The sequence below is a fragment of the Epinephelus moara genome, chromosome 18 (genome assembly GCF_006386435.1).
Source record: "Epinephelus moara isolate mb chromosome 18, YSFRI_EMoa_1.0, whole genome shotgun sequence".
Classification (NCBI taxonomy): domain Eukaryota; kingdom Metazoa; phylum Chordata; class Actinopteri; order Perciformes; family Serranidae; genus Epinephelus; species Epinephelus moara.
This window is the reverse complement of record NC_065523.1, coordinates 31,855,222-31,879,695: the sequence shown is the minus strand read 5'-3', so window position 1 is coordinate 31,879,695 and position 24,474 is coordinate 31,855,222. Positions and strand designations below refer to the sequence as shown.

Below are 24,474 nucleotides of genomic sequence, written 5' to 3'. Positions count from 1 at the left end.
AAGAAGGAGACAAAAAGAGAAAGAAAGTCAAATAGCAAGCAAGCAAAGGCACCCAAAGGCATTTCAGATTATTGAAAAGCCCCGTTTCCACCAAACACTTTCAGTACGGTACCTTTGGAACCAAGAGTAACCCTTCAGACATGGTACCTAGACCCTAGCGTTTCCATCGCAAACTGTACTCTTAAATGTGGGCGGGGTTGTTGTCACTCACTGCTCCGTCCAGCACTCACTGTATCAGTCTGCACCTCGTTTATCGTCCACAGAATGGGGTTGGACGCTGACATTTTCAGAACAAAGTAAAACAGGCTGCAGTGAGAGTCTCTCTCCATGGGATATTTAAAAATAGCAGGTTTGTGCATTTAGTCCTTCTNTAACCTCATGAGACCTTAACTTTTGTTTGGCATGCATTTTTAATTTTCCTAGCCATGGGATCAGTAGGACCCAATAAGTTTTAAAAAATAACCATCGTCATTAATAATTAAGTCCCAATGTCCTCGAACCTGTACTTCCTAATTAAGAGTGTCTTAGCTTGGGGCGTCGGTGGCTTAGTGGTAGAGCAGGCGCCCCATGTACAAGGGTGTTGCCGCAGCAGCCCGGGTTCGACTCCAGCCCGTGGCCCTCTGCTTCATGTCACTCCCTCTCTCTCTCCCCCTTTCACACTTGTCTGTCCTATCAAATAAAGTTAAAAATGCCCCAAAAAATATCTTTAAAAAAAAAAGAAAAAAAAAAAGAGTGTCTTAGCTTCTTACTGTTGCTAAAATTGGTCAAATTTGTTGCCATATCAAACAACAAACATTATAAATCATAAATTAAAAAGTTTAAACCATAATACGTGATCAGGTTTTGGACGTTGTCCACTTTTGTGTCGGGATCGGCTGCAGACTGACGTGGCAGAGATGGTTGCCATCTTGTTTTTACATGGATTAGTGTATTGAGGTCTTTCCACCACTAGATGGCAGAAAAGGTCTAAGTTAAGTAGAATGAAGTATGAGGTCAAGTCAATGAACAGACTGCAGTGTTCACAGCTCCACCTTTTAGTACCAGATCTGTGTGCTAGGTACCCCAACAGAGGGGGGGACCAAACATGGGGACGGCACAGAACGGTTCTATTGGTACCATCCACAACTTCTCACAGTGGAGATGGAAAAAAAGCGCACCAAACTAAACTGAACCGTACCAAACTGATTGGTGGAAACAGGGCTAAAGTTAACAGTCCAACACCAAGCAGAAGCAAAATTCAGATTAACACACTGTAAGCCACAGACTGTTATTTTGAAATGGTGGTGACATTTGTAAAGTGGCACATCATATTCATGCAATTTAGAATTAGTGACAGCCCAACACCAAAAGCAATGTGAGACTAGAAGAAGTGAGGAAAGTTCTCATTCAGCTGAAAACATTTTATGTATTTTCTTTAATGTAACAGATCTGCAATGTTGGTTTATTTCACGTGGAGTCCATCTGACACTGGACACTCTAGAAGTAATAATACATTGAAGGCAATAATGACTGAGGAGGTGCTACTTACAGAAACAGAGGAAAAGCGTGTCCACACACATGGCGTACACACTGAAGAATCCATGGGCGATGAGGTAGGAGCCAATCACCACAGTCTGGTGACGACAACAAGAACTGTAAGTGCATGTTTCATTCATCACGTACATAAAGCAACATCATGGATCAGTTGTTCCTGGGGGAAGAAAGGACCAGCACACTCACCAGGATGGGTACCCAGTAGTAGTGGAGATGCGGAGCTGTGTTCTCAAAGGCCTTCACTCGCCCAGAGAAGAAGAAGAAGGCAAAGACTCCTGCGGTAGAAAGACCATGAAAAGTCACATTCTGTGGGGTCGCTGTCACACACTTTTAAACTGTTTTTTAAATCAGGGGAAATACCCTCACAGACGTGCATTTGTGTTACCATGGTTACATGTTTGCATTAGCATAAATAGGTTATGGGATCAATTACGAGATCACGGACAGATTTAACGATCGGCAGATGGATTAATTATTGGTTTAGCTGCTGAAATGATGATGAAGTCACATGTCTGCTATCATAAAATCCTGTGACTGTTTGTTTGCGTTCACACAACAAACGAACCTCACCAGAGTCCGTTTGGAAGCGGACAGAGACCCACCTTTTCGAGCGGTCTTGGTTCGACTGTTTGGTCTGCACCAAGGGTTGATTGACAGCTTTTACACCAGCCCAAACAAACCGAACTAACTGCGCAAACGGACCTAAGTTCATTTCAACTGAGTTAAGTGTGATGTATAAACGTCTAATGATGAAGATCAATTGCATCAATAACCCCACTGATACATTCAGATGAACTTGATTTCATTTGAGGAGAAATCCAAAAATCATGCCGATAAGCATCAATGCTTGCACTATATTACATGCATTTTCTTCAGGAAAATGCCTCTCTATTCTAAAATACTGTTGTTTCTTTTAAAAAAAGTGTATGAAGAATAAGGCTGAAATAAACAGACTCACCTACGAGCCCAACGATGAGCAGTTTGCCCAGAAACAAGAGGAAATCTGTCACTTTGTCCAAGACAGCCACCCTGAGGGATCAAAGAGAATCATTTAACCTTTGTAAAACAGAGACCGCCGATCAAATCAAATTAATCAGGAAAAAAAACACATATATATTTGTACAAAACTGTACAATCCCAAACCCCACTCACCTGATCATGTTCCTCATGAGGAGTAAGAAGGCATCTCTGGCAGAGGTGCAAAAGTTTTTGCCATAAATCGCCACCTAGAGGCCAAATTCACTCATTACATTCAAATACGTCAACATCACCAATAATAACGACAGCACAGTGAAATAAAGGAATAAACCACACACCATGATGTAGGCGTTTCTGTTAAGGAACTTGACGAATTTCTCCAGACACCAGAAGCAGCACTTCAGACAGCACAACAGGAACTTGGTGCACTTATTTTGGGCTCCTGTGAACGACATGGTGATCGACAGATGGGTGAATATTAACCAACACTGGAGACTCCCAGGTGCATGCATTAGGATAGTGTTTTTCAAATGGGGGGAAGGGTACTCCTATCTAATTGAATGTCTCGTTTTGTCCACAACACAAGGTTTTTCAGTTTACTGTCACAGGGGAGTAAAGAAACCAGAATATATTCACATTTTAGAAGCTGGAATCAAACAGCTTTTTTCTTAAAAAAATGACTCAAACTGATGAATCGATTAACAAAGTAGTTGTTTTATATATACATATACATTATATATTCAATATTCCTGTTTTCAAATGCAATCATTTACTGGCTGAAGTGTTAACTGCTGCAACAAACACAATCAATTTTATAATTGTTCACTGCGTCTTTCTACCAAAAATATTTGTGCTGGTCAGGTGGTACTGACTGAATTATGAATTATTCTAAAAAGTTTGAGAACCTCTGCATTAGAAGGTAGTTACTTGAGTATAGATTCATAACTGACTGTGCATATTATGAATTTAACAATCAGAAATAAATGCTGGTCAACAACATAAACAGACCTTTCAGCTTGTGGTCCAGATACTCCAGCAAAACCCTGATGATCTGAATGATTGAGAGGATCAGAGAGCCAAACGCCAGAGTCCCTGTATGATACCTGAAACAAGATACAAGTGACGTTCAAGCAAGATACACAAACAGCCTCTGTTATGTGTTGGATGTTAGTACGAAGACTTCCTCAACACACCTGAGAGATCTGCCCAGGGCAGAAAACACGGGGAAGGCAGGCATGTCGTCCGGTTTAACGAAGGCCCAGTAGTACGAGGAAAAGGCCCCGGCCAGGGTCATCTGTCCCAGAGCCGTGACAAAGTTGGCACACCAGAAGAAGAGGAAGACGTTGTAGAACTGTAGGCCGATCAGGTATTTGTGGTAAACAGTCTCTCCGCCGTAAAAGGCAAAAAGGCACTCGGATTCAGGGCACTGCTTTTTCTCCAGACTGGTCGAGAAGTTCTGAACAAAGACACAGATTATAAAGAGACGTCATATATACACTTAAAACATCCACAAAATTTCTATGGAACGGGATGGAACCATAAATATTCAGTCAATTCGAGCATCATGTTGGATCAATAGAGTCTGTTAAAATGTCCAAAAAGTAGAATCAAAAGTGAAAAAAATGTAAACGAAAAATCGGGGTTCAAACGTCAATGTAAGGATAACTAAAGAACAACAAAGTTGTCTAAAAACTGTAGTAAGATTAAAAAGTACGGAGTCAAAGGAGTGCCATAAGAAGTAATAAATCTTTAAAAAAAAAAAAATTTTTTTGAAAATATAAAGATAAAAATAAACAAACTAATAAATTCAATAAAAATGTGGAAATATAAGAGAAAAAAATAAAAGAATTAATAAATGAAAAGCTGGAAATTAACAACAGAATAAATAAGTAAATTAAAAAAGAAATATACAACGAAATAAAAGAATAAATAAAGAAAAATAAAAGAATAAATAAGTAAACAAAAATGTTAAAAGGAAAGAAAATAAATAAAATAATAAATAAGTAAATAAAAACATGTGGAAAGTAAATAAAAATAATAAAGAATAAGTAAGTAAATAAAAACATGTGGAAATTCGGAAATATTAAATAACAGATAAGTAAATACAAAATGTGGAAAGTAAATAAAAATAAAAATAAGAAAGTATAATAATTACAATTAGTAAAAAATATGAAAATATTAAGAAGAATAAATAAAAATAAAATTATATCTGGAAATATAAACACAAATGACAAATATAAAAGAGTAATTGTAAGCATTTTAATTTATTTTTATACTACTATTTACTTATTTATTTACGTATATATTTAATCTAAATATTTCAAAAATGTGTAGTTGTTTTTTGCATTAACTTACTCTATTTTTCTGTATATATCGTTTAATTTTTCTGAATTTATTTTATCCCTTTATTTTTCCTTATTCTTTTCTCTTTTACTTTTCCTTGATGGGTCATGTTGGAGGTAGATAGGACACGGACTTGTGCAGGTGCAGTGTGATTGTGGTAACATTTTGAATAAGAAGAAAACATCATGGCAGAAGCGGAAAAAGATTTAAGGGGAGGTCTCCAACAAGTTCTTTCAACACTTGCTCAGTACTCCTAAAGGAGTAAACAAAAGCAATTATAGCAAATAAAGTGAGAACTCACCGCGGGGTCACAGGTTTTTCTCGAGTGGTCGCACACTGTCTCATTGAAAATCTTGTAGATGGGTTCATTAGAGGTAGACAAGAAGCTGATCAGTTCAGTCAAGGATGGTCATGAGGACTTTAAAGGACTACAAATCCCAGTATCATTAAACACCCCACTAATATGACATTACATACGCCCCGCCCCCTGTTGCCTCCGCCTGTCTACTATTCAGGTGAGGCGCAGTTCATCTCAAACGAGCCTGATGACACTGACTGACAGTAAGTTGGAAGGATACACAGCAGTAACTGCCCAGTAGGCGATGACCATGGCCAGGAGCAAGAACGTGAACAGTGGGTAGAAAAGGGAAGACATCACGTGTCCGATGGCTCTGTTAACACAACATCACAACAGTCGTCAAAGTGCCATTAATCATTAATTATTAGTCAAATGAATTCTATGTCAGAACAGTTGAGCATCTTAACTGTCATTGATCTGTTTTTCCACCCCTCCTTCCCTACAGCTCTAATGTGAAGTCTGACCTGCTGGCTTCTTTGATGAGAGCGATGGCAATGAGGAGCCTCTTCCTGAGGAAGATGAGCACAAGGATGATGATGACCTCCAAAATGGCCAGGATAATCACTACAGGAGAGGAGTGGCAGAGGGAGAGGTCATATGGTTGTCCCCATTTTACAGCGACATGTCAGACAGGGTGTCTACAGGTATCAGACTCTATAATATAATGCTTTTACAGCTCTTAAACCAAATTTAAGACTTATTTTTGGACAAATCACCTTTTTCCCTTTTCAGTCATTTCAAGTAAACATAAAGGTTAAGTAGTATAAATGTCCTTAGGAAGGTTTTATGCAGGAATATGGTTATTCAGGATCATCTACATTTTGCCAACAGGTAAGTGCAAGTACACACTCACCTGCCACTTTATTAGGTACACCTGTTCATCTGCTCGCTAGTCTGAGTGGGTGGAAGTTCGCTGCATAGATCAGCCTCTCATTGGGCGGAACGAGCCACCCACTGAAGTCCCGCCCTACCACCTCCGGTTGTGTAGCAGTTTTCAACACGTCCTTTNAGAAATAAAAAAAAACCAGGGCGTTTTTTTTCTCCAATCTTAAAGTGAGAGTCAGCGAGACTATCTGCTCGCTAACACAAACAGCTAATCGGCCAATCACACGGCAGCAACTCAACATATTTAGGCATGTAGACATGGTGAAGACGACCTGCTGAAGTTCAAACAGAGCATCTTTGGGATGTGGTGGAACGGAAGATTCTCATCATGGATGTGCAGCCGACAAATCTGCAGCAACTGTGTGATGTCATCATGTCAATATGGAACAAAATCTATGAGGAATGTTTCCAGCACCTTGTTGGATCTATGACACCAAGAATTAAGGCAGTCCAACGCAGTACTGGCATGGTGTACCTAATAAAGTGGCCACTGAGCGTAAATTTAGACAGTAATAGGTTCAATGGCAGGTTTAAAGATTTGTAACAACAGAAATGGCTTTTATGCAGAAGAGCTTGACTAATTTTGTCAAAAATGAATTTGATAAAAATGTTTTGGCAATTAATTTAATAAGACATTTTAAGATTTTTTTAAGAATCCTGCAGACACCCTGGTCAGAATAAATCACATGGATTATGTGTTGTATACTGACTGAAGGCCAGCCAGGTCTGTCTGATCTGCAGGTAGACGGTGAAGTCGGTCTGGAAGCCCAGTTCCTGTAGAGTCACATCAGAGCCTGCCTCTCCTTTCAGAGCAGCGTACTCCATGTAGCAGTGGAAGATACCTAAACAGCAAATAACACACACACACACACACACACAGCACAAACATGACTCTTTAAAAATGTCAATAGTAAGTAACTGGAGTTTTATATGAAAAAGGAAACACTTTTAAAATAATGTAAAGGGCCTGAAAGAATACACGGGTCTTTTCCAGAAAGCAGGTCCAGTGAAAACTCTGACTCCACTCTCTCTGCGGTTACTCAAGATAATCCACAGACCTTATTGTGAGCAGTTTCATGTAGGAACTATTTTCGTTCTACCAAACTACATCCACCAACCGTATCACTACGCAGAAGGAAGCGTGCATCATCATGGACAAGAGGCTGGTGTTCGTGACAGCGTGAAATATAGACATTAATAACATTCTCCTCAGCTGAGCTGTAACGTTAGCTAGCTCAGTGGTGCTAGGTGAGCGAGCAGCAGGTACCTTGCACTCTACTTACGAACAGGCTACATTAAGGTAAGCCAGTAGGATAGTTGATGATTCATCCCATGTTCTAAGGGGTGCCGATTTTCTCCTTAGTCATTAGTTCAAGGTCCACACACCATCAGAGTGGACATACTCGCAGGGGAATTCACAAAGCATGAATTGCGCATGACCTGCAACTGCTACCTGCCCCATCTGAAGGTCCATGTCACAAAATATATTGGGCGGATTATATTACAACACAAACACGCCCATAAAGTTTTCAGCTGAGTGCAATTGGTCCTTTTTTGTGTCCCACTGTTGTTATACACGTGACCAAGTATAAATGTTGCCTCTGCGGCAAGAACACAACAGGCAGAGCAATGACAGAGAGAAACAGACCACTGAAATGTTTTAGACTGTGAGCTGCAGGTCCTGACCAACGAGGTGCAGAGGCATTACTCAAAACTTCAGGCAAAGAATTCAAACTTGACAGACAGAAACGGTATTTGGGTCAGTGCTGGGTGTGACACACCTTATGAATGTGCCTCAGTTACCACCAGCTCTCTGAAGACGGATAATTTCACTGTAACTGTGTGGCGGGAGTACGGGTGGGTGTTTAAAGTAATTTCTTCATTCAAGTACTCGCTTTAATCTATTATCAAGTACTTGGGGGGCAAAAAGTAACGTAAGAATAGGGTCTGAGTTGAGCACCCAAGTGAAAATGTGGGAGAGGTTAGGATACGTCTACCTCTCTTTGCTACAGATAGACCATAGAAATTAGCTACGATACACAAGTTTAACGTTACATGGGAGATGTTTGCATGTCCCTGTGATCTTGGGAGCTGTGTTATCAAGTGCAAATAGCTCTTGCTAGAGTCTCCCAAAGCAAAGTGGTCCCAGAGCAGACTAAAGCCTAGTTCACATTACATAATTTTCACCGTTATTTTGACGTCGCAGAGGATCTTGAGAGCCACCTTGGGTCGGAGGTGAGTCAGCTGATAGTCTGCCACGACGAATCCTCATGTATGAACAAGCCTACGAGCAAGTCGCCCCCTCGTCTGTGACTGGGACTGGATATCTGGCATGCTAGAAAACTGGAGAAGTCTGACATGACTGACAAAGAGCATCAGCCAATGAGGAGGACGGAAGAAATGTGAGGAGGACAAGCCACAGGGTTGCCACTTGCCAGGTCCACTTATTAGCCGCGACTTTGGGCTTGTTTCTAAAGTGAAGTTGCTTATTTGGGCTTGCTGTCTAAACATCACCTTCCTCTATATATATCCGTCTAATAAGTTATTTAAACGCATGAGAGTCGCTTCTTTTGGGCTTGTTTCCATAGCCCTGGTTGCTTGTTTCTCTCCCAAGATCTGGCAACACTGAAGCAACAACAACAATGGCGGCATCCACAGGATCACGGGGAGCGCTTGTGTTTGGACCCAGGATAATAAAGAATATCCATGCCTTTACAATGTGTCGTCTCCAAGTTTGGTGACGTCACCACATTATCTGGGGCTCTGTTGGCGAGGGCTCTGTGGAGAAATCTTATGGTGTGCACACACAGGTCATAACACAGTTGGCGAGACTCCCGCTGACAGTAACACACATCGCCAGGTATGAACACTCAAAAGATTACGATAGTCTCCGTGACGCAAAATCAGGGTGAAAGACGTGTAATGTGAACTAGACTTAGGGGTGCTTTCACACCTGCCCTGTTTGGTTCGGTCCAATCGAACTCTAGTCGGTTTGCCCCCTAAGTGCGGTTCGTTTGGGCAGGTGTGAACACAGCAATCACACTCGGGTGCACACCAAAACAACCAGACCGAGACCTTCTTGAAGAGGTGGTCTCTGTCGGGTTACAAACGAACTCTGGTGCGGTTCCAGGAACGTGTTCCGACCTGGATCTGAACCGACTGCAGTCACGTGACACATTGTTTGGGTTAAACATGAGCATGTTACAGTCCTGGAGGATTATTAATGTGCACCTCCTCCTGTACTGCCTTAATATGCACATTCAGCACATCCAATGCATCAAAACATTGTTTTCTAGTTGGAGCCGCGCCTCGTTTTCAAACTGTATGGTTTGACTAAAATGAACAATGACAGCAATATAGTCCACGATGAGCAGCGCTAAAATCAACCTGCGTAGTTGTCCCTCCATTGTGACATTAGAAAGTGTCACATTTATCTTGCAAGTGTACTCTTCTTCAACTTTTTGATTACTTCCTGGATTTGAATACTTCCTGGGGGGGTACTCATATGGATAGGCCTCTTCTGAAACCCACGTTCAGAATCTGTTAACCCTGCTTTCTGAAACAGGACCCTGAAGTGCTGAACTATTTTGAAGAGAGTATGACAAACACAAATCTTAAGTGCTTTGGCCCTTACCATATCCTATGACAATTATCACCAAGGCAATCATGACCCAGACCATGATCCCTGCCAGGAAGCGCAGGAGGACGATGAAGAGCAGGCTGGTGAGCATAGCAATTACCAACCCTCTAGAGAGAGTTGATGGTGTGAGGAGGGAAGGTGAGCACAGAGAGTGAGCGAGTGAGCAGTGAAACCAGCTCATGTTTCATTCACAAATTGATTTACAGATTTACAGATGCAGGCGGGTGACTCACAGCAGAATCCAGTACCAGGACTGTGTGTAATCCTCAAAGATTTTCATGACCACCTGACGAGCCTCAATAACCACCGTGGCATTCCTATAAAAGAAAGATTTCCGTGTGTTTGTCTGTCAGGTAGTGTTTATCTGATCTGATGTGGCAGGTTGTGACAGGCCAGGTCACAGAACATTCTGCGATGTACTCACTTGACTCCATCCACAAGATCCTTGGCATCTCTAATCTTTCCATCTCCATCATCAAATGTGGAGCTGTTTCCCACCGTTATCACCCCTCCTTTCTCGCCCAAAGCTGGGAAACACCTACGAGTGACTGAAGGAAAATGGAGGAAATGCCACAAATATGAATTATTGTAAAAATCCATGAAATACATTTCAACATGCCAGAACTTCTGGATGAATGGATTCAACTCACAGGGCTTGCTGGGGGTCAACATGGCAGGACAGAGACGTTGCTGAAGGATTTCTGGTACACCCTGAAAAATCCAAAACAGATTAGAGGGTGTAAGGAAACCTTTGAACAATAAAGTAATTGAGGCAGTACAGAGTGGACAGAAGTCTCCAAGGAAGCGGAAACTCTCAACACCACGGCTTTAAACTCACCATGTCATTTGTCACTCCTTTCTTGCAGAAATTCTTGTAGTACTCAAAGTCTTTTTTGTTTGTGTAGGCTTTGGTTAATATCATGAACTTTTCGGGGCACTTCTCCACACACATCTGAGGAGAGAGCAACATTTACAGGAGGAGACAATTACATCAGGTGCAGGAAAGGCATTCACTGGCTATGATTCTGGGTAAAAAAAAAAAAGCCAGGACAAACGATTTTTCAGACTATGGCGATAAAAGGAGCAAATGATAGCTGTCCCAAATCAACACTATATAATAAATCTTTTTTTCTTTTCTTTCGTTAGTCGACCAGAAAGGTCATTAGTCCACAAGATTTGTCGCCTAGTCACAGAAAAACTGAGAAACTATTAGGAGCCTATATGACTGGACCATGTGGGAATTTAATTTGAAAGGACAGACACAGGAAGTGTCCACGCTCAGCAGTCAGACAGGAGTCAAGTTAATTTCCAGGGCTGGTACCTGCGGTTATTCCACAGGCTAGTTAATAACATGTCGGGCAGGAAATCCAAAGTGTGGGATCATTTTGAGAAGGTGAAGGACGAACCCAAGGTGATATGTAAACTCATCTTCATTGGTCGACTACAAACATGACGTATCATCTGAAACATGGAAGTAGCTACATGCCCATTAGCCCACAGCGTCATTAACAGGCGGCTCGCTCAGTGTGTGACGTGCACTTGTAGATAAAATATAGGCCTATATTAATGAAGGTTCATTAGTACGGTTTTGTATTTCTCTGTAATGTAGCACAGTGTTAACAATGTTACTGATACTATTCTTTCTCACACCTTCAACTCAAAGCACTAAAATATATCATTTAATAATTAAAATATTGGAAACATGCAGGTGACTAGTCGACTAATGGCCCTAAGTGACGACTATTGGTGAACTAGGAAAATTCTTAGTCAGGGGCAGCCCTAATTAGAAGGAACATAATGTACAAACCCGTCAGCTTAATTAGAAATAATGAGCAGCTTCAGGTAGAATAAATATCTGTTTACTTCAACATAAATGGACAACAGCAGACGATCATGGTAATGCATGTGAGTGGCATGATGAGAGAAGAGTGGAGGTCACACCTGTGTGGTCGGGCACTGGAACTCCAGCAGCACCATGGGGCTGGCACACTTCATGATGTTGAAGTAGAACAGCAGTCGCTTGTTTCTGTTTAAAACACACACGTATAAAATGGTCAGAGGAAGTAAACGCTGCAGAAAAGCGGCATGCTGTAGGAACAAAGTTTGTACAGCTATACAGCTTCTTTTCTGTGTGTAAGGCTTTGTTGTACCTGAAGTGAACCGTGCCCTTGGAGAGTTTCATTTGTGTGTGAGAAACTTGCTTTGTAGCCGTTCCCATGACAGTTATCAGTAAACTGGAGGTCTCCCTTTGCCTCCCTTTTGATCCTGCTCCTCTAAGTTTTAATTATATTACGTGACTGAATCTGTTCTTATTAGTCAGATCTACGGAGGACACTCCAGGTGTCAGAGCTCTGTCCTTAAGCTGACTCTGTTATAACTCTTATTATTCTGTTCTATCACTTTATTAAATAAGACAAAAGTCAACTTGATTGTTTCACTCTTTATTTGTTCACGTCTGCCACCTCACATACGAGGTGTTAAAGTTGGTAACATATAAAAATAACTTGGTGTCATATTTGCAGAAACTGTCACTGTATTACCACAGCACTTAATGAGACAGAAAATCTGTGAAAAAAAATGATGTCCCTCCTCTTCCTCATACTGCTTCATTTGGCATTTGCTAAACTCACCAAACGCTAACGCAGCTGTCAATCGTGTCAATCACTGTGGTCAAACCCTCAAATTAGGCAGCACTGATCAAATATGAATCAGGATTTAGTTCCTGCATTGCCCATTCCTCACCTCAAATGTTTTCAGAAAAATATGTTACTGTACTGTTTAGCTGTATAATCATAAAGTTTGTGACCCGGCCACCATGTTGAAAACAGCCGAGCCAAAACAAAGCACTGCCCATCGGCCAGAGCAAATTCTCATTTTACAGCTAAACAGTACACTAAAAATATGTTTCTGAAAACAGAAATAGGCAATGCAGTAACAGAATCTCCATTCTTATTACATCAGCACTGCCTAGTTTGACAGTGACTGATGTGACTGACAGCTACGTTACAGACTCCTCAGCTCTTATTGGTTGGTTTTTTTTCCAGCTGCGGTGGATTTAGCAAATGCCATTAGAAGGGCTACAAGCACAGGATTCGTTTTTCACATTGTGTCTCATGCACTGCTGTCAGGATACAGTGACAGTTTCAGCAAATACGACAAAATAAAATCTTTACAAAAGTTACCAACCACAGCTTTAAGCCTGGGAGGGTTTTAAGAGTTGTCTGGATTATATTCGTTTTCAAAGAACAGGAATTTTTGTAGAACAATTTGACATTAAGTTAACGGATGGACGTGTAAAGGAAAGCCGCAGAGTGAGTGAGTGAGTGTTTAATTGGTTAGGGTTATCCATGAATAATAAGATATGACAGACAGGGGCCGGGCTGCAGGGACAGCGGCCAGGCAAAGCACCCCAGATGTCCCTCTCCCCAGCTACGCTTTCTGGCTCCTCCTGGGGGACCACAAGGCGTTCCCAGGCCACACAAAATATGTAATCCCTCTTGTTCCTCCTGCTCTGGGTCTGCCCTGGGGCCTCCTACCAGTGGGACATGTCTGGAACACCTCTAACAGGAGGCGCCCAGGGGGCATCCTAACCAGATGCCTGAACCACCTCAATTGACCCTTTTCGACGCGAAGGAGCAGCAGCTCTACTCTGAGCTCCCTCCGGAAGTCCATGCACTGTTTGCATCAAATAAGAGTAATGATATCATGGGAAAAAAAGGGGTTTTGAGAAAAAGTACGATGTTTTTTTTAATTTTTGTACCTTCCCTGATGGTATCCACCCTGACGTAGGCAACAGAGCCGAAGACATTTGGTGACTAGAGCATGATGTGTGTATGTTTGCTTTCATTTTGATGGACATTTGCTGCAATGAAGCTCACACTGGTCTGCAGCCTGTGTGGACAATTATAATGTGTACTACTCACTCAAGTGGGGTGCCAACCTGCCCGCAGAACTGGCCTTCACTGTCTGTAGGATAGATTGCCTTCCTGGGGTCACCCTGAGACCAGGCTGGAAGCACAAACATACATGGTTAAGGTTCCATTAGGTTTTCTCTTTTACATTGTGTTTTTAAATGGGATAGTTTGGATTTTTTACTGTGGAGTTAAACCGGGTACTTATCCATAGTTAGTATGGTTTGGAGGAGCAGGCTGGAGTCCAGTACAGAGGCTAAGTAATGTACTAATGGGGATGGGGGGAGCTGCAAAATGTTTTTTAGCTACCTAAACCTACCTACATTGAAAGTATTTAACTGCTTTATCTTATCATCTGATAGCCCGCTCCAACAGGAAGCTGTTTATGGCTTCAGTTTCCCATCTAAGCTCTTGTAAAAGCCACCAGACTCCATTGAACAAAACAGTAACTTTGGCTCACTGATGACAGAGCTGCTGGTCTACCTCTGCCTTGATCAGTTAGTTTGTTCGTGTTATTGTGTGACTTTGGTGTTTAGAAGGGTTAGTTTGGATTCAACAAAGCCACACAATATCACAACTGATTGAGGCAGCGGTTGACCAGCAGCTCCTGTGGAAAGGGATGTTAAAATCGCTGTTTTTCAAATGGAGTCTGGCTTGAGGAGAGCAATAAAACAGCTTCAGTTCCCTGTTGGAGAGGGCCATCTGACAGCAAGGTAAAGCAGTGAAATATTCTAAATACTGTGTACAACTGATATTCATTTAGGTGAGACTTTTTTGGTGGTTGAAATATTTTTTGCAGCTGCACCCATCCACAGCAGCGTCTCAGCTTCAGTGTCGCACTCCAGCCTGCTTCTCCCTGCCTCTCCTCTGTCCAATACACTGACTATGAATAAGTACCCTCATACAACCCCTCGTCAAAAGATCCAAACTATCCCGTTAAAGATAAACCAAACTGCAGAGCTGTTTCCTTACCGAGTATTCCCACTGCAATATAACCCAGTATGGCGATGATGAAGAGGATGCAGCACACAATGTCTGTGCAGCCCCTACAGAGGAGAACACAAAGGTTTAAGCGTTAAAAAAGAAACTCTGTAGTGACTTACCGCAGAGAGAAAAGTAAAACCACATCTCTGTCTCACCTGTTCTGGGTCGGGCCCTTGAACTCTGGGTCATACTTCCTCGGCTCGCCTGCAGAAAAACAAAAGCAGTGGTGAGAGGTCTACATGCAACATAATGTTAAAAACAGAGGTGCACCTTGCACCCAGATTGAGTTTTTTTAAGATTAAAAAACAATACGCCCCCCTCTTCCTCCCATTCTTCTATCAGATGACTTCTTCCCTCCAGGCAGACACGCCTGGCAACTCGACAAATTCCTCCCTGGTGACTAAGCAGATGCAAACTTGTGAGACAGACGGAGCCAACATGACTACCTAAACCACTAGAGGGGGCCTAAATCATTTATAGCCGAACATCCACTTTGACAAGGCAATCATGTTGATACTTGATTGATGCCAAAACCAAAAATTGTTAAACATGTTCCTATGAAATGTAAAGCCAAAAACAGGAGTCATTCCTTCAAACCAAAACAGAACTCAGAGTAAGTGTTTTGTTTCCAAGACTTCCTACAACAGGACTTCTTAAAATGCATGAAGTTAAAAACATTTCACTGTCAGGTCTGCCTTGATGTCACTTGAGATTCTGAGTGATCAGCTGATGTTCTGTGGGTTCTGATAATTATTCCTGGCTCAGGCATAAAGTTGAGTTTGCTGCAGGTTATCTGAGGTCAGCACGTCTTGAAGCAGGAGGCAGAGCATCTATTATCTACAGAAATTCATCTTGTGGCTCTAAATTAAATTCATCAGGGACAATTAGCTTCACTTAGCAGGTCAGTGCACTCCAAGACAAAAATAAGAAAGCAATGTGCCACACTTTTACTGAAGAGCACATAAAGGCACCTATTAAAGGTCACACTCACCACTCCACCATGGTTTTATATTAAAAGACAATAATATTTTTGACATCATGGCTGCCTTCTTAAAGAAAAAGTTCACCCCAAATCAAAAATACATATTTTTTCCTCCTACCTGTAGTGCTATTAGTCAGTCTGGATTGTTTTGGTGTGAGCTGCTGCAGAGTGTTGGAGATATCAGCCGCTGTAGAGACGTCTCTACAGCGATATCTCTATATCTATATTGATGCAGCAGCTCACACCAAAACAATCTAGACTGATAAACAGCATTGCAGATAAGAGGAAAAATGTGCATTTTTGATTTTGGGGTCAACTGTCCCTTTAAGACAAAGCACTAACATCAGTTCCACACTACTACGGCATGTATGTACATGTGTAGCACCGGACGTTGATAGCTCAGAGTCTAGACATGGAGTATGATATTCTCTGTGGCGTCTTCCTGTATTAATTATGCATGTTGTCTGCAGGAAAATGCTGCAGCAAGCATTTAGCAGACGAGCTCTAAGAGAAGTCACAGCTTCCTGTTAGAAAGAGCATGGGTGTTGCATTTCATACACACGGTGTGATGTTAGCAGAATCACTCTCAGCTGAGGTAAAGAGAGACACTACAGGTGAACAGGGTTAAACTTTTAACTAATAAATAAACATGAAACTTCCCCAGTTTATTTTTTATGTTACAACAATTGTTTTTTGTGAAATGTAATGTTTAGATATGCAAATGATGCATTATTTAATGATTATGCACTGATTTGCACAAATGTTGGATAAAGCCAGGTCCAAATTATTTTTGTTGACGTGTTAGAGTCAAAGGTTTATACAGAGGGGATTTTAGATATTTTTAAACCTTCAGAATATACATAGGATAAAACTGAAAAGTATGAGTATGAGAATTTGTTTTTTGTTGTTGTTGTTGAGAAAAATGACTTTTAAAAGATATGTATTGCAAAATTGTATACATTTCTATACATCAAATAAGACACTATAGTTGAATAGGGTAAAAAAAAACACACCATGAAACTTCCCCAGTTGATTACCTGTATCAGGACAATTACTTTTTGTAGAACAAATTTTCTAAAAATTTTATGTTTAAATAGGCAAATGATGCATTGTCTAATTAAATGTGCACTATTTTACAAATTTTTCCAGATTTTCTCTTGCATATATTTCCAGAATACAAATCTGAATATTAGATAAAAGTCAGGTTCAAAATTATTGTAACATTAATTAAATAAATAAATGAAATAAATACATTTTTGCCCTTTTTTTTTTTTTTTTAGGAATAATCTGTTCTATAAAAGTTTTAAGACAGTAAATGAGACAAAATAGATCAATTTAACTAATAGATAAACATTAAACTTCCTCAGTTGATTACTTATATTTCGACAATTAATTTTTGTATTACAAGTTTTAAGATTTTTATTTTTTTTTGACCAATTTTATATATTTCCAGAACAGAAATCTGAACATTAGATAGTCAGGTTTGAGATTGTTTCATGTCATTGACATATTGAAGTCAAAGGTTTTTACTGTGGGCGTTTGTTGTATCTCTTTATATAACGCCAGAAATCAACAGCCATGAAATAAATAAATACATTTTTGCCATGTTTATAGGCATAAAATGTTCTATAAATCAAGCTAATAATGATAAATGAACAAACCACTCAGTAAAACCTTCAGAATATACACAGGAATAAAACTTGAAAGTTTGGAGTACACAAGTGCTATTAAATTGTTAAATTCCACACATTTTCAGACAATAAATAAGACATCAAATAAACATATAACTCCCTCAGGCAATTACTTATATTTAGACTTTTTTTTTGTATTACAAGTTCCTTTTTATTTAATTTTATGTATAAATATGCAAATGAGGCATTATCTGATTAAATGTGCACATTTTTGCATTAATTTCCAGAACAAAAATCTGAACAAAAATACACACCTAAATGTGTATTTTGGACGTTTTTGTTACACAGGTCTTAAAAAAATCATGTTATGGAAGCAAAATTTCAAAATTGACCGGCACATTAAAAAAAAAAATGTGTTCACCTGTAGTGTTTCCCCTTAAATGGTAAACGGACCTGCACTTATAAAGCCCTTTTTATGTCTTCCAACCTCTCACAGCGCTTTATACACTACTAGTAACATTCATACAGTCACACATTGGTGGCTGAGGTTACTATACATGGTGCCACCTGCAATTCCATTAACCATTCACACACTGGTGGAACAGCCATCGGAAGCAATTTAGGGTTCAGTAGCTTGCTCAAAGATACTTTGACAAGAGGACTGGAGGGGCCTATCATCCGACAAGTGGACAACCCACTACCTCCTGAGCCACAGGCCGCTCCCTTAGCTGGTTTGCAATAAACTGCAATACCTGAGCATTGTCACTGATTAATATAAACAGGTAAATTAATCTATTACAGATTCAAGAAAAGGGAGGCCTTGTTTACATTAAAGGATAACTTCGGTATTTTTCAACCTGGGCCCTATTTCCCCATGTGTATGTGTGTGTATCATTCATGGGTACAACTCGTTCTAAAATTGGTTCAGTATTGAGGGAGGCGGATGCAGCCGGCAGCCGCGAAACGAGCTAAAAAGGTAACGGGGGCAAATTCGTCCCGTATAAGTTTGCGCATTAAAAGTGCTTTTTTTCACCACTGACCGGTTCAGATCGCCAGTGTTATCTCTGTAAATAGCATACTAAACGTTTCCCTTACCCTTCACTTGCTCTGGGCTGTGACGTCATCTCGCGAGACCTTTGCTTGTTGCCGGAAGAAAACAGAGGAGCCATGCTGAGCGCCGCTCAGAGTGGCGCTGGTTGTCCCGGAGTACAGCTGAGAGTTTTACTGCATCGATTGAAAACAATGGTTCGTGTTTGTGCTTATCCGAATTGCAAGAACAGGATGTCGCGCAACACCCCGTACAGCTTTCATAGGCTGCCTTTGNGAGTTGTACCTATGAATCATACGCACACATACACATGGGGAAATAGGGCCTAGGTTGAAAAATACAGAAGTTATCCTTTAATATGTAGCTGAAGAACTAGTGACAGACTACTGCTGTTTTAAAGGCCCATTTTCAAAATTTACACGTTGAAAAAAATGTAGAAAAGTCCAAAAACAACTGATAATCATGAACAATAATGGACCCCGCAGCTGGACCAGTTGGGAACCACTGGTCTAGATGACACTAAGGTGGATGTTTGTAGTATATGGGTACATTTCCTGCCTCAGAACTAAGAACACTACAACAAAATGAAGCTCATTTGGATGTAAAAAAAAGAATCACAAACTTCTCTGGTTTCTAGCTTTGACAGACAGTAGCTCATGTTTCCCTAGCCATGGATATAACACACTGTAATTCCTAATTCAGGTGGTGTTCCCCTTTAAAGATTAACTACACACACAACATTGATATGTGATATTTGTACAAGAGAAAACACTGATAAAAGAGCTCCCTGCTCTCACACACACCTGTATAATCAACAGAGCAGCCAGCAGCGTTCACACAAACACAAACACACCCATTCCTTCCACACAACGTTGACATGCTGATACTGCCGCTCCAGTTTCACTCAGCACAATTCACGCACGTCACGTTGCAGATTAATTTGTAAACAGTAAGAACAGCAACACTTGAAGATTAACCAATAATCCTCTGGACAAACATTTGACTTTTCTTACACAGAGTAAAAAAAACTGTGAACCAATATATAAAGCAAAAGGAGCAGTTACCATGTTTTCCATAAAATTCTCCCTCTCCTTCTCCTTCCCTTTCCTCAGGCATGTTGAAATTCCTCTTTGGGCCAAACGCTGAAATGTACAGAGAAACCTTTCACGCTACTCGCCAGTCTATCTGGTTCACTTCTTCCTCCCTCTCTGCTGGTTTAAATGAGCGAGAGCGGGGGAAACACAGCTATTGTGGAGGGTGAAACCAGTCCAACCTGTCCCTGAATAGCTGAGAGCCTGAGCAGCAACAAACGCTCCACCTCACCTCAGATTTCCCTCCTGTGTTTATCCTGAAACAAATGCCTCTTCCCAATCTGCGCCCCACCTGTGCATCTCCCTCTTCCTCCTCCCACATCCAAAGACCTATTTCTGTCTTTTTAACTTTGTGTCTGTCTCAGAGAAGCCAACCAAACATGCAAATTAACTTATCAACAGGAAGGCTGATAGGGAAGAGGCGTGGACGTGTGAAAGTAGGGTGGGGACTGTAGTTGTATATGAGGAGGAAAACTACAGTCAACTTATCAAAAATGTGTTTAGAGACAACAAGGACAAACTCCTCCTGCATCAGTGCCTCCAGTGGTGTTTTGTGTGGCTGCAGAGGAGGAGGAGGAGGAGGCATGATTACATTCAGGTGTGCTGAATAATCTGGGCAGCTGATGCCATCACCTGCAGTAAAGTGACAACAATGACAATTCGGTACTTTTCAACCTGGACACTACAGTACTTCCCCGTGTATTTGTGTCTAAGTGAGCAAGTGGAGCAACAATTTTTGAAACTGGTCCAGTATTGAGTCAGAAGTGGTGAAACCTGCTGCAATGTAACACCTGCAGGCAATCAAGCACCATCAATTTACGTCCACTATAAGTGCTTGTTTTTGCCACTGACAGGCTCAGATTGATTTCTGAATGTCTGACAAGATTTGGAAAGGATCCCTACAGAGATAGACCTATTTGTTAAAGAGTAAGATCCTTCTTGTTTAGCCAGAAACAGCCCTGAATCCCCATCGCCAAACACGCCAGATTCCTCTTAAATTAACAGTAATTTTAGAAGGCTTGCCCCCTAATAGTCGAGATCAAGAGTAGATTTCATTGGTTGCTTAGTCGCAGAAAAAAAACATCAAAGCCTATATGACTGGACCATGTGGGAATTTAATTTGAAAGGAACAGGACAGGAGTCAGGTTAATTTCCAGGGCTGGTACCTGCGGTTATTCCACAGGCTAGTTAATAACATGTCGGGCAGGAAATCCAAAGTGTGGGATCATTTTGAGAAGGTGAAGGACGAACCCAAGGTGATATGTAAACTCATCTTCATTGGTCGACTACAAACATGACGTATCATCTGAAACATGGAAGTAGCTACATGCCCATTAGCCCACAGCGTCATTAACAGGCGGCTCGCTCAGTGTGTGACGTGCACTTGTAGATAAAATATAGGCCTATATTAATGAAGGTTCATTAGTACGGTTTTGTATTTCTCTGTAATGTAGCACAGTGTTAACAATGTTACTGATACTATTCTTTCTCACACCTTCAACTCAAACCATTGTGTTGCCCCGCCCAAAATATATCATTTAAATATTTAATTAATATCGTAAACATGCGGGCGACTAGTCGACTAATGGCCCTAAATGATGACTATTGGTCGACTAGGAAAATTCTTTGTCGGGGGCAGCCCTAATTAGAACTTCATGAGATCAGGTAGAATAAATATCTGTTTTCATCAAATTATTTTTGCTTCCCCAATAACGTATGCTGGTACATCACTATGCCCTCTGGTAGGAGATACAGGAGCTTAAAGTCATGCACAAATAGACTAGAAGCAGTTTTTACCCATGGGCCATCAGGCTAAAAAATCAAAACATATGAAATAACCAGAGCAATCCACTTTTTATTAAATAGTGCAATCCACCAGCCTACTTATTAGAGCAATACCTGATTTTATGAATAATAATGATGATGATGATTATGTTGTCTGTTTTTACTTGCTTGTTTTAATGACTAGTTGGCACCTGATCAGATGTAGCACTCCTAGTCTCGTTGTACACACTTTGTACAGTGACGATAAAGGCTTTCGATTCTATTGCACAAGAGCTTGATTCATCAACTGGCTCCGCTGGTGATGGAGAAGATTATTCCCGGTGTTTTGTCACACTGATTGGCTGAAAGAGTTTGTCTGTCAAGGCGAGTACTCCTGCCCACTGGAAGTGTTTGGGGCAGCACCAAGTCTAGATTGATACAGAGGACGAAACAGGATGGTCTAACCAAGCTAGAGAAATACCAAAGTTATCCTTTAATCTAAAAAAAAATCTGTTAACTTGTATGTTAAATAATAACCATTAAACTACCATGTGGAGCAGCTCACTCTGATCACATCCTCTCAGAGTGTTTGCTACCATCTTGTGGGGACATGGCAGTATTACACTGAGACTACATCAGATAAATCTGTTCAGATCCTTTTTTTCCGTCTTACTGCTTTCACGCACAAGACATTTTTTGGAAGACTCTCTGTTCTGTGTTCAACAGCCAAAGGCAATCAGAGTCCGTCAGATTAATTCATAACTCTAACAAAGAGTCCACAGAAGGACTAAATGGCGCAAATGTTTTTAACAGATGCTGACAGAAACTTTCATTTCAGCTCAGAGTTTCCATCCACTCTGTTCTTGTTTTATGGCCAACGTTACTGCGCATGGGGTTTCCCATGAGGAGCCCTGGCTCTGCTGTGATTTCCATAACAAAAAAACTTTCTCAACAAGCGACTCTGAAACTGGAGTTTCTGGGGAATTTAATTTCTTGGATGATGACACAAAGCACAGTTCTTACTTACATCTGTAGTCCTTTCAGTGTTGAACTACAGGTTTAACATCAATGTGTAATTAATCCTTGAACTGACTGACAGCTGGTTTGACATGTGGGACAGTGCAGTGAGTGACGTATGGCGAAGAAAAACACACAGTTCTGGTTTTTAAGCAGGCTAAATTAATTATTGGTATTTTGTCTTTGGTGGCAGTGAGCAACTGTTTTAATCTGGTAAAAGCTCTCAAAGGGATCTAATCTAATTCAAAAACATCACCGCTTTGCAACCAAACAACCCTTAAGTATTCACTAAAATCATTAAAAAATATAAATGGCATTTGCTACATGTGTAAGAGCTGTGATTTAATTGTGAATTGCCATACTGTTCCTCAAATCCTTACAAGGGCACCACTTACAGATAAACTGCCTGCATTCGTTCTGTGCTTTTGTGTGTTTTGATTATAAGTATCGTAATAATCAGAGGTGGAAGGAGCACTCAGACCTTGTACCTAAGTAAATNAAAGTAAGAAAACCGAGAAAACAAGCAGGAGCGACTGCAACAGGCTGCACACGCGGGCGCATGCGCACTAGTAAGTGGTGCCCTTGTAAGGATTTGAGGAATAGCAATACCATCCATTCATTCATTTTCATCCGCTTATCCAAGGCCGGGTCGTGGGGGCAGCAGGCCAAGCAAGGCACCCCAAACATCCCTCTCCCAAGCAACACTTTCCAGCTCCTCCTGGAGGACCCCAAGGTGTTCCCAGGCCAGATGAAATATGTAATCCCTCCAGCGTGTTCTGGGTCTGCCCCGGGGCCTCCTACCAGTGGGACGTGCCCAGAACATATCCAATGGGAGGCACCCAGGAGGATCCTGATCAGATGCCCGGACCACCTCAACTGACCCCTATCAACACAAAGGAGCAGCGGCTCTACTCCAAGCTCCCTTTGGATGTCCGAACTCCTTACCCTATCTCTAAGGCTGAGCCCAGCCACCCCACAGAGAAACTCATTTAAGCTGCTTGTATCCACGACCTCAAACTGAAACCAGACTTGACGTCTTGCATTGTTTCACCTTGTGTTTTTTTCCTCAGAAGCAGTGTCTAGTCTGGACATGGTCTCAAGCGTCCTGACATTCCTGAGTTGCTGTGCTTTATTTTACTGCCACCGCCCTTCACATCCACCAGTCTGGTAGGCCTTTATCATGGAGGATGTTTTGACATGTCACTGTAGGAGAAGCACGAGTGTAAATAATAAAGTTAATGATGGCTGAATTCCATTTCGCTGCTTCAGTTTCGGGGTCCTGGTGTTGTTCATGCTGGCTCACTGTCACTCTGTTGTACTGGGACACTTGAATAATCCATCATTGTAATGTTAGGAGTGACACCTGGCATGTCCAATCTGTTTTGCTACGGTTTCTGAGTTGAACGATATTTACACGAATCAGTGCACAACAGGCTTCAAGGAACGTTTTCTCTGGTTTGGTGGGTGCGTCAAAGGTGTTACCCAATCAGCAGCAACATGTGTATATGAACCAAATTCTAGTAGGTCTTTACCAACCTCATTATCAATCAACACAGACAGAAGTTTTGTCCTGCCCTACAACATCTGGGAGTGACGCACAGGGTACCCTTTAGCATAGCTATATGACGCACAGCTGTAGCACGTGGTTTATGTTGTGAAATGGTCGCGGTTGTGTTTAAGCAAAAATAGAATTTAAGGCCTGTACCACGCAGCAGGATTTAGCGAGGTAACTTCAGGGGAACCTGGGTTTTCAGTACTACAAAGCGGGTTCACCTTTTACCAGAATAAATCACCGTGGTAACTCCAGAGCAGGTTAACTTCACAGGATCGAACCACAACCCATCAACACCCCGACACCTACTGACCAATCAGATCACTGGGGGGAAAAAAGATCCAGACATGGACAAAATATAAAATACAATAAAAGGTGTGTTTTTAAAGGTGAGTACAATCATTTTATTGTTCCAGGGCTCTATTTCCTCTGGTTTAAAACAGAGCTTCTGATGAACTGAGAGATCGTTTAAGACACTAAACACAGAATAATGATTTCAGCTACATTTTAATTGTGCAAAGTTTATTTTTATCCCCAAAGTGATGCTGACAGTGTGGCTGATTTTACACCTGTGACACCTGTGTGATAAAAACTGGGAATAAAAATGAAAGATTATATTTCATTAAGAAAAATAATCCACAAAAATCTTGAAAATAATAATTTTCAAGAATTTTTTTTGGTATGATTTTTGCCTTTGTTGATGGGACAGCTACAGGAAGGGTGGGAGAGAGGGGGGAGAGGAAGAGAGGTCGGAAGT

At 41.1% G+C, this 24,474-nt stretch overlaps 1 protein-coding gene across 3 annotated transcripts in view; it reads right to left on the bottom strand.

Moving 5' to 3' along the window:
* Positions 1 to 24,474, bottom strand: part of LOC126404907 (choline transporter-like protein 2) — a 34,088-nt gene that overhangs the window by 4,330 nt on the left and 5,284 nt on the right. Inside the window, exons 1-21 of one of the 3 annotated variants that reach the window (XM_050068315.1) lie at positions 19,358 to 19,711; positions 14,788 to 14,836; positions 14,621 to 14,694; positions 13,661 to 13,745; positions 11,679 to 11,763; positions 10,576 to 10,689; positions 10,388 to 10,448; positions 10,162 to 10,285; positions 9,971 to 10,054; positions 9,732 to 9,844; positions 6,808 to 6,939; positions 5,677 to 5,776; positions 5,433 to 5,525; positions 5,156 to 5,240; positions 3,705 to 3,967; positions 3,520 to 3,614; positions 2,850 to 2,953; positions 2,686 to 2,759; positions 2,492 to 2,562; positions 1,720 to 1,808; positions 1,529 to 1,613 (exon numbers count right to left, since the gene is read on the bottom strand). In XM_050068315.1, the coding sequence (XP_049924272.1) occupies positions 1,529 to 1,613; positions 1,720 to 1,808; positions 2,492 to 2,562; positions 2,686 to 2,759; positions 2,850 to 2,953; positions 3,520 to 3,614; positions 3,705 to 3,967; positions 5,156 to 5,240; positions 5,433 to 5,525; positions 5,677 to 5,776; positions 6,808 to 6,939; positions 9,732 to 9,844; positions 9,971 to 10,054; positions 10,162 to 10,285; positions 10,388 to 10,448; positions 10,576 to 10,689; positions 11,679 to 11,763; positions 13,661 to 13,745; positions 14,621 to 14,694; positions 14,788 to 14,836; positions 19,358 to 19,409 (2,032 nt within the window). In that variant the 5' untranslated portion in view covers positions 19,410 to 19,711. Of the gene's footprint in view, positions 1 to 1,528; positions 1,614 to 1,719; positions 1,809 to 2,491; positions 2,563 to 2,685; positions 2,760 to 2,849; positions 2,954 to 3,519; positions 3,615 to 3,704; positions 3,968 to 5,155; positions 5,241 to 5,432; positions 5,526 to 5,676; positions 5,777 to 6,807; positions 6,940 to 9,731; positions 9,845 to 9,970; positions 10,055 to 10,161; positions 10,286 to 10,387; positions 10,449 to 10,575; positions 10,690 to 11,678; positions 11,764 to 13,660; positions 13,746 to 14,620; positions 14,695 to 14,787; positions 14,837 to 19,357; positions 19,712 to 24,474 lie in introns of those variants that run through there. The other 2 variants (XM_050068317.1, XM_050068316.1) reach the window with 2 other exon arrangements.